Below are 9755 nucleotides of genomic sequence, written 5' to 3' on the forward strand. Positions count from 1 at the left end.
CGTGGTCCTGGGAGCCGGAGGGCTTCGCGCCGGGGGAGGTGGTGAGAGGGAGCTCGGCGGGAGGAGGCGGGACACCGGGACCTGAGCGGGAGGGGAGGGCTGGGCGGCGGGGACCTCACTTAACGGCGGCCCGGCTGAGGGAAGAGGGAGAAGTGACGGGTCCAGATTCATTAAGGTTCCAGCGTTCTAGGCAAGTTGACAATCTGCCCTAAATGCCCCAACCATAGTGAGACAAGTTTAATGCAGATGAAAACACCCGTCATTACGTGCCTAGCAAATGTCCAGCATGGTGTTTTAAATACTTATTTAATCCTCCCAGCAAGTCCAGGAGGTAGGAACTATTATCCCATTTTCCAGATGGAGCAACCGATGCTCATAGCAGTGAAGTCAGCCAAGTCAGCCACAGTCTCAGCAGAGGAAGAGCCAGTTGGCACGCTGGCTGGGGGCGCCAGGCTGTAACCACTGCGCTGCGTGTCACCCACCATCAGGAGGGCACTCCCACCACCCAGCCGGCCCTTTCACTGGCCTTAAATAGCAATTAAGCACATGCATCTCCCGCCCTCCTGTGGAGGGGGAAGAATTGATTGGCATCACCCACTCTGACCTCCCGGAGGGTGGGGCTGGTAGACCTGCAAGGGCTGGTTATCGAGGTGATCTCTAGGCCTGGAGCGTGCTACCTGGTTTTCGTCCAGGCTAACTGATTTAAGGAATTCTTACCTTATTTAACAGCCTGAGAAACGGGTTTGAGGAGGGAAGTCACCGAGTTTGGGTATAGAGACACTCCTCGAGAAATTTTCTCTAATAAATCACTGGCTCCTAGTTGCAAACCGTGTGCACATCTGCTCTTTGCCCTTCAGTAACTAAGAGAAGGAACAGGAGCAGTGGTTGGGAGGGTCATTCCCACTGAGCAGATGAAGAAACAGGCTGGGCAGGGAAAGTGCCCTGTCAGTGACCGAGCCAGGAGTAGCCAGGAGCCATGCTCGGGCCTCGGACTGCTGGGCCTGTGTTCCTCCCCTTCACTTCCTGCAGCCAGACCTCAGGGGACTCTAGGAGCTGGCTCCTGGGTGACCTGCACTTGCTCTGATTCAGTTTCAGAAGTGACTTGCAGTGGATCCTCTTCTGTGCAGACCTGCCCTCCCTCATCCAAGAAGGCCCTCAGTATGTACCTTGATCTGGAACCTCAACCCCTTGCCAGCCGTGTGTCCCAAGCCTCTGCCTTTGCTGCGCTTAACGAGGATTGACCCGGGAGGGTGGGAAGAGTGGGTTCATTTCATCTCGGCAGCCCGGGGAGGTTGGGGAGGATGAGGGGAGGGGAAGGAGATGGGGAGCTTTCCAGGGCAGGGTCCTGGGCACATGCACAGTAAACAGAGTTGGAACCAGTGAACAGGTGAGTGAATAAATGAATCTGGTCCATTATTTCTAACTCTACTTTGGCAACTACTCATCCTGGAAACCCAGGTGACATCTCCCCCCACCCTCCCTTCCCCTCATCTTCAGTACTTGCTCAGCCTCTCTGCCATGAAAGAGTATCAGGTCTCCCTACCTGGCCTTGGAGAGGGGAGGGGAACTCCCCCAGGCGGCCATCCTGTTCCCCACACTCCAGCTTCCAGGGCAGAGGGGGGCCAGTAAAGACCCGACTTAGGGATTCAGGGGCTGGGGCTGTCTCTTCTAGGTGTGGGCTGGTGGCCCTGTGGATGGCAGGCACTGTCTTGGTACCTCCCAGAGGCATTCCCTTGGAGAGACTCGTGCAGATGGCCGTGGAGAGAGGCTACACGGCCCAGGGAGAGATGTTCTCTGGTGAGTTGGGTGCAGAAGGGTCACAAGTCTGGCCTTCGTCACCAGGAACGGACTGGAGAGGCTGGGTGAGACACTGCCAGGTGTGTGGGAGGACCTTCTTCCATTCTTCAGGCCCTTCCCCCCACCCAGTGTTACAAGGTAGACTCTGGAGCAGGGGTCCTCAAACTACGGCCCGAGGGCCACATGCAAATACAAATATTGTATTTGTTCCCGTTTTGTTTTTTTACTTCAAAATAAGATATGTGCAGTATGCATAGGAATTTGTTCATAGTTTTTTTTAATACTATAGTCCGGCCCTCCAACGGTCTGAGAGACAGTGAACTGGCCCCCTGTTTAAAAAGTTTGAGGACCCCTGCTCTGGAGCAAGGCTGTCTGGGTTCCCATCCCAACTCTGCCACTTCCAACTATGTGGCCCTGGACCCTTACCCTCTCTATGCTTTTCATGGTCACAGTAAGGATTAGAGGCATCGATCCCCAGGGAACCCTTGACATGGTGAGAAGCACACAGTGATCCTTTGTTCTGTGTGTGCTCTGTCCCTGCAGTGGCCAACATGGGCAGGCTGGCTGAGGAGGCACTGGGCTGCCAAGTTGAGCTGCTCCGTGGGGGCCTGGGTGGTCCCAACAGAGGCCGTGTGCTGCAGCACCTTGTCTCTGGACATCCCTTGCTCATCCCGTATCCCAGGACAGGAAGGGAACAGGGCGGGGTGGAGAAGTGTGGGCCCTGGGGCCACATCACAGCTTTGGCCTTAACCCCAGCATCAGCTACGATGAAGACTTCAACCATGAACCATGTCGGAGGAAGGGCTACAAGGCCCACTGGGCAGTGAGCACAGGTGGGTCCCCTCTCCTGTGTCCCTGTGCTCACCCTGGATCTCCCCAGCTCCCCCATCACCCCCCTCACATTCTCACCCTGGCACTGGCACCTCCCCAGTTCTCTTCAAGACAGGACCTGGCAGGCAGCAGGTACCTCGGTGTCTGCCAACTGGGGTTTCTAAAAACAAGCTCAGTGTGCAGACTTTTGGATCAAACATTCTGGACCCCAGGCCCAGTCCTGCCACTTCCAGCTTTGACTCTGGGCTTCCATGTGCCAATCTAGAAATTGAAGTAACAGTAGTACCCACCTCATAGGGCTGCCTTGTTGGCAGAGCGTGGGAAACCCTTAGAACGGTGGTGCCTGGCACGTTGCACATCTCAGTAGGCATTAGCTGTGACTAGCATTGTCTTCATTCCACCTGCCTGGAAAAAAGGATGGATTTGTGTCCATCAGGTGGCCTGGATCAAGTCTCTGCTCAGCCCCCTCCTGGCTCTGGCCTGAGAGCTCCACTCCCAGTGTCTCCCACCTGGACAGCTGGAGACGACTGGGTGACGATGTTTGCTCTGTTTAATGTCTCCTCTCCACCTCCTAGTGCTGACAGGCTGTAGGAGGCAGGACTTAAAATGCCTGAAGCTCTGGAGCCAGACACACTGGCTCCAAGTCCCAGCCCAGCTGTGTGCCCGATGGCCCCCACTGACTTCTCTATAGTGTTGGGGACTAGGCAGCACCTTCCCTGGAAGGCTGTGGAGGAAAACACAGTGAGCCCCAGCTCATCAAGGTTCAGCCACCCCCTGACAGCCTCCCCCTCTCCTTGCAGGGGTCCTATTGGGTGTTCAGGGTGTGCCAAGCCCCGGCTATGCTGAAGACCCTGAGCTGCCAGGCCTGTTTCACCCAGTGCCCAGCGTGCCCCACCAACTACCATCCCTGCCAGAGGAAGGCTCGCTGGGAGCAGTCTACCTTCTTTCCAAGCAGGGCAAGAGTTGGCACTACCAGCTGTGGGACTATGACCAAGTCCAGGATAGCAACCTACAGCTGACGGACTTCTCACCCTCTCGGGCCGCTGATGGCCGGGTGTATGTGGTTCCTGCTGGTGGGGTACGAGCTGGCCTCTGTGGCCAGGCCCTGCTCCTCAGACCATAGGACTCCAGCCCCTAGCCTGCTGCCCTAAACTGGGGGTGATAGGGCCTAGACCCCAGCTTTTCCCTTTGTGTAACCACCCCAGGGTTTGGGCAGGATCTCTTGAGGACCTTCAGCCAGAGGTCCTTTTTGCAGGTCCCCCCCCGCCCATTCCATTCTTAAGCCTGGGCATCCTCCCAGCTCCTCCATCCCCAAGCCCATCCCCTCAGTATTGAGCACCTACTGTGTGGGCTGGGGTTCGAGCCAGAAGCAGGGCAGACAAGTTCCCTCTTCCAGGGGAGAGACTGACAACAGCTCAGACCCTGTGTCCTGTCCACCCCACCTGAATGTTGCATCCATTCGTCTCACATTGGTGGTCACCCTCTTTTGAACCATCAACATCTCTCTGGACAGCTGCAAGAGCTTCACTGGGCTCCCTGCTGCCACCCAGAATCTTCACGTGGGGTCAGGGCTGAGGGAGCCCCCCAAAAGCAAACTAGTTCTCCTCCAGAGAAACTTCTAGCAGCTTCTTGTTCCTCACAGAATAGGAATTGAACTCCCAGCCCCAGCTCACCTCTCCTTATCCCAGGCTGTTCTTCCTCACACTTCCTGCCACCAGCCACACTGACCTCTCAGGTCCCTGGTGCAACCCCACTGCAGCCCTCTACCGGAACTCAACTTTCCAGTGTGGGAGAGGAAGATACTTTCCCCTCAAGGTTCCTTCATCTCTTCTAATGAGGTTACATGAGACAGGTTAACAGAAAGTAACCAAATTTAATACATACACATGGCAATCCCACATACATGAGATATACCAAGTGTGAACAAAAGGGGCCACATGCTAACCTGACAAACTCTAGGAAGGCCTGCATGGCAGTCTTGCAAACTCAGAGACCTAAAGTAACCACAAGGATGGCCTGAAATTAAACTTTAACTAAGAGCAATTATGGTGGGTAGCTATGTCCTAGGCAGGTATCTTCACTGACAAGGTCAACTTTTACTTTAACAGCCTATCTGTCTTTTTGCATCTATGATAACATACCCTTGAAATGTCAGGGTAACTTGTAACTTCCCTTTTTTCTGGACCCCTCAGGCCACAATCAAATGCCCTGGGTGCCAGGACAGGAGACCATACATTTCTTCATTGTTATTGTTATCATGTTGACTGTTAACTATCCTGCACCCACCTAAGTAGGTGTCTATCATTTTACTTTTTATCCAATCGCAGAGGTTTCCCTGCTTTGCTTTCTCCCGCCTCTCTAATCTATCACCAATAGATTTCATGTAACCCACCTACGTCCCCTCCTTTGACTGCAATGCATAAAAATAGATGAAAAACCACTATTCCCTGGAGCATTATCCCAATCCGTTGAAATTCTGCTTCCCAGCAATTGTCTACAGGTTGGCTCAAATAAACTCACACAAATTCTTTACAGGTTTGGATGTTTTTACCTTAACACAAGACAGGGAAAATTATATATATATATATCTGTCTGTCATTCTGAGCTAAGGATAATCATGGGGCTTCAGAGGGAGGAAGGTCATTGCAGGATGATAAGAGCAGATGTTCAGCAATTAGAAGTTTACCCTGCCCTATAGATAGGTCAGAAAAGGTTATCTCAGTCTTTATGGGCAAGACCTTGAATTCAAATTCTTCTAGGTAGTTAAGGGTGGGTGGGGCAGAGGTTTCATTGAGCTTGTGGTGTCTTGGTTGCCCTAGCTCACAACCCACATACCACAGAGGCACATCTTGGGGTGACTTGGTCTGAACCCCTACACCATCTTGGCTCATTATCACTTCCTCAAGGAAGGTTCCCTCAGTCAGGGCTAAGCCCCTCCCCACCTCTGTTCTCCTTCAAAAACAAAGAAGAAATGTTTCTAAGAGCAGTTAAATGTGCCAACCCCTTTACCTGTGTTAACTCATTAAATCCTCCAGTCCTATAAGGAAGGTACTAGGTCCTCCCCATTTTACAGATGGAGAGACTAAGGCTCGGAGGAGTGCAGTCACTGGCTTAAGGTCACATAGCTTGGCAAATGACAGGGTCAGGATTCAAATCAGGCAGTTAGTACTTACGCAGATATAAATAGGTAAGTAGATACATATTTTTAGAGATTAGTTTCATGAATACCTGTTGCCTCCCCTCCGAAAGGGGAGGAACAGATCTGTGTTGATCACTGCTGTCTTCAGTACAAAGGGACTTTAGAGAGACTATATAGTATAAGTATAGTGCTTTTTGTTTCTGTAGTGTAGTGTTTCAAACCAGAAGTGGGGAATCCTCCATCCCAGCCCTAATCCCTCCACCTGCACTTCCCCTTCGCAGCCCTCACAGCAGGGACTGGCACTGTCTGGTAAACTGTCCTGGGAGGGCTCGGCACTGTCTTGGTCACCACAGTTATCCTGCCTTATCCAGCAGAGTGAGGCACAAGAGGAGCAGCTCAGGAACCTCCAAGCCTGCATCTACCCCAAACCAATCACTGTCCTGAGCTTTGAGCCCACACTCGCCAGATTAAAAAAAAAAAAAAGAATCCCACAAAGTTGGCTTTGAATGTCCTCTTTATTAGGGGGTCGTCGGGGGAAGGCAGTGAAGCGATGTTGCCTCCAGTTCCCCAGCACTGCCCCGTCTAACAACTACCTGTCTCTTTTGTATAAATAAGTATAAAGGTCCATAGAAAAGGAACATGCCTCCTGAGCCCTGGAAGACTACATTAGAGTTTTGACTCAGAAAGAGGGAGCTGCCTGTCCTCCCCAGCCCAGCCCTGTGGGCCAGGAAGCCAGTTACAAGTACAGGAGGAGGGGAAGAAAGAGGGGCTTTGGTTTGGACCAGGTTGGGAGCCTGGGGTCACAGCCAGCAGCCCCACCCACCCTGAGCCTCTGACTCAAGCAGGGCACTTCTCACGCAAGGGCCGCGGGGTGCAGGCCACCAAAGGAAGGTAGTTCTGGTTCTGAGCCAGCTTCCCTGCCCCTGCCACCTCCGTCAGCTGGGAGGAAGGAGACCTCACAGGGTAAGGGGAGGAAGTCCCAAAGCTGAGATGGTGCCAGAGGAATGAGGTTGTGCTGGTCACAGGCTGGCACAGGATGTGGCCGTGGTTTTGGTCTGCAGGGGGTCAGCAGAGCTCTCCCAGTAGCAGGGAGGATCCCATGGGGCCATGGGAGGGCAGGACAGGGTGAACTGGGCTCTGCTCAGCAGCGTCAGCTCTCAGGCCGGTCCCATGGTATCACACCCTTCTCAGAGCTTCTGTCAGCACCTGAAGGGCCCCCAGAAGAAGAGATGGGGCCATAATGCTCCCAGGCAGACAGCAGCTCCTGCATTTGCTCACAAATAAGGTCTGGTTCTGGGGCACCACAGATGAAGCTGATTGGTCCCTGGCATCAGAGCCAGCGCATAGCCGGAGGGGGCTGACAAGGAGTAGTGATCACAGTCATTCCTGTCGTGATAGGCATGTGTCAGGCCTGTAGCCTACAGCATCTGAATGGTGTTCTTTCAGGATGTATGGTTTAGTTGTGGCCTCCAGCAGCCCCTCTGGAACCTTCCTGGCTGGCCAGAGGACCCAGTCTGGTTCTGACCCATAGTGGGACCCAGCCACGTCCTGTCCCCTCTCCAGTCCTTACAACCCCTGGATCATGAAAAGACTGGGTGCTACTTGGTCTCCAAGGGCCTTCAGATCTTCCACACTGGGCTTGAGTGGTGTGCCACAACCTCTCCTGTCCCAGAGGTCAGTGCCTCCGTGGCTGAACTCAGGCCCCTGCACACCTCAGGGCTCCTCCAGCCAGCTGAGTACCATCCAATAAAGAATCCTCGCAGAAGGCAAGCGGGTCAGCTCTGGGCCAGCCCCTGAAGAAGGCGAATCATGTTGTCCAGGCCCCAGAGGTAGCCGTCCTCACGATTACCCTCAGCCCAGGGCAGCCGGTGGTTGAGTGTCTGATGGTCAGGCAGAGCCACTGTCTTGCCAAAGTCGATCATCCAAACCTTGGCCAGGCCAGTGTGGTCATGCACAAAGAGAAGGGAGCTGCCCACCACCTGCAGGGAGGCAGACAGGAGGTTAGGGGCAAAGCAAGCATTGGCCAGGGTCTCCTCCCCAAGGGGCATCTGAGCAGGGTGGCTGAGTTCAAATCCTGACTCTGCTACTTATAGGCTGTTATGCCTTGGGTAGGTGGCTTAACCTCTCTGCCTCTACCTCCTGATATACAAAGTGGGAATAATAGAATAATAGTACTATTTACCTGTAAGGTTGCTGTGCATATTACATGTATGAATTAATCATATAAAGCACTTAGAACACTTGCCAGTATAGCAAATGCACAACAGATGTTAACTGGTATCGTTTTTCAAGCTGAGGCATAAACTCAAATGCCTGCAGGATCCTGAATGGATCAGGAGAGCCCAGTGGGGACTAAGAAAGTAGATCATGCTTTCCACTTTCTAACTGCTGCTGATAACCCCAGGCAAGTGGCTTCCTTTCTCCAGGCCACAGTTTCCTCATCTATAGAATGGGGGTGGTGGTCACAGCCCTAGCTCCTGGGATCACTGGCAGCATTCTATGATCTACACCAGTGGTCGGCAAACCGCGGCTCGTGAACCACACACGGCTCTTTGGCCCCTTGAATGTGGCTCTTCCACAAAATACCACGTGCGGGTGCACACATACAGTGCGATTGAAACTTCGTGGCCCATGCGCATAAGTCGGTTCTCGGAAAGGAGATAGACGAAACAAGTATACAAGACGAGTGTGGATGGGAGAGTTGGAAAGGGTCGACCTCAGCGAACGTACCTCAATCAGACTGAGGACGTTTTTAGCAAAGGCCAGCTTAGGAGTACCCTAATTAAGTTAATAACAATGTACCTACCTATATAGTTTAAGTTTAAAAAATTTGGCTCTCAAAAGAAATTTCAATCATTGTACTGTTGATATTTGGCTCTGTTGACTAATGAGTTTGCCGACCACTGATCTACACACTTATCAAGTGCCTGTGAGGTTGGGATGCAGCCTTCAGAGATGCTGGTTTTGTTTTTCTAATGAGAAATAGCAGTTTTCTTGCCTTCATCTAACTCCACATTTGCACACCCTACCCTTTTCCTAACCGATTGCAAACTGCACTCTCCCCAGGGAACCTAGATGATGGGGCAGGTGAGTGGGCACCTGTGAGGAGAAGCAGATGCTGCCCTGCTCTGGACGGCTGTTGGCATGTGGCGAGCGGCCCAGTGTTGCCACATCTCCCAGTGTGCCAAGGGAAACTGGAAACCCTGATTTTGGTGGGAAGGCCCATGTTTTAAATGTTGGCAACTCATCTTTTAAAATGTAAAGTCACGCCCTAGCTGGTTTGGCTCAGTGGATAGAGCATTGGCCTGGGGACTGAAGGGTGTAGGGTTTGATTCTGGTCAAGGGCACATGCCCGGGTTGCATGCTAGATACCCAGTAGGGGGGGGGGGGTGCAGGCAGCTGATCAATGATTCTCATCATTGATGTTTATCTCTCTCCCTCTCCCTTCCTCTCCGAAATCAATAAAAATATATTTTTTTAAAAAGTTAAGTCACCAAGTGGGTAAAACCAAACACCAGGACAGATGAGATGGGCTCCCCAGGCCTCCTCTTTTCGACTTGTGTGTAAAGCCCAAAGGCAGTGACAATGACAATGAGGGTATTGTTTGATAAGAGACGTGACAGTAACAGCTGGCACATACTGAAGGTTTACTATGGGCTGCACTTTCCCTGTATTAATCCACTTAACCTTCATGTTGCGTAGGAGGCAGGCACTCTGTTATCCCATCCTGCAGGTCAATAGACAGACCTGCAGAACTGGGGTCCAAACCGAGGCCAGCCTGATTCCAAGATCAGGGCTCTCCCAGAAGTTAGTGATAGCCAGGAGAAGGTGAGAGGGCTTGGGCGTGGGGAGGGAAGAGCTTGGACAGAAGGGAGGAGAGGATGTCACCACTTCCCAGACTTTCTGAGACAACCCCAAAGAGATGAACGCTTCCAAAGAGACAGGCTTTGGAAGGGAGGGAGAGGGGAAGGGGGGGGGGGGGGACGGA

General features: G+C 52.7%; 2 protein-coding genes across 2 annotated transcripts in view; one reads left to right on the forward strand and one right to left on the reverse strand.

Moving 5' to 3' along the window:
• Positions 1-369: 369 nt before the first annotated feature.
• LOC102263925 (chromosome unknown open reading frame, human C19orf54) lies at positions 370-4214 on the forward strand. Its single transcript, XM_005868831.1, has 6 exons — positions 370-455; positions 1090-1158; positions 1673-1797; positions 2341-2470; positions 2560-2630; positions 3429-4214. Exons 1-6 carry the CDS (start codon positions 370-372, stop codon positions 3749-3751), a joined length of 804 nt encoding a protein of 267 aa, XP_005868893.1. The 3' UTR covers positions 3752-4214.
• Positions 4215-6263: 2049 nt separating this feature from the next.
• Positions 6264-9755, reverse strand: part of ITPKC (inositol-trisphosphate 3-kinase C) — a gene marked incomplete at its 5' end in the record, with an annotated part of 21095 nt that continues 17603 nt past the window's right edge. The window contains one exon of the mRNA XM_005868832.2: positions 6264-7746. Coding sequence (XP_005868894.1) covers positions 7543-7746 — 204 coding nt within the window. The remainder of the gene's footprint in view (positions 7747-9755) is intronic.

This window comes from Myotis brandtii, unplaced genomic scaffold (genome assembly GCF_000412655.1).
Source record: "Myotis brandtii unplaced genomic scaffold, ASM41265v1 scaffold277, whole genome shotgun sequence".
Lineage (NCBI taxonomy): Eukaryota > Metazoa > Chordata > Mammalia > Chiroptera > Vespertilionidae > Myotis > Myotis brandtii.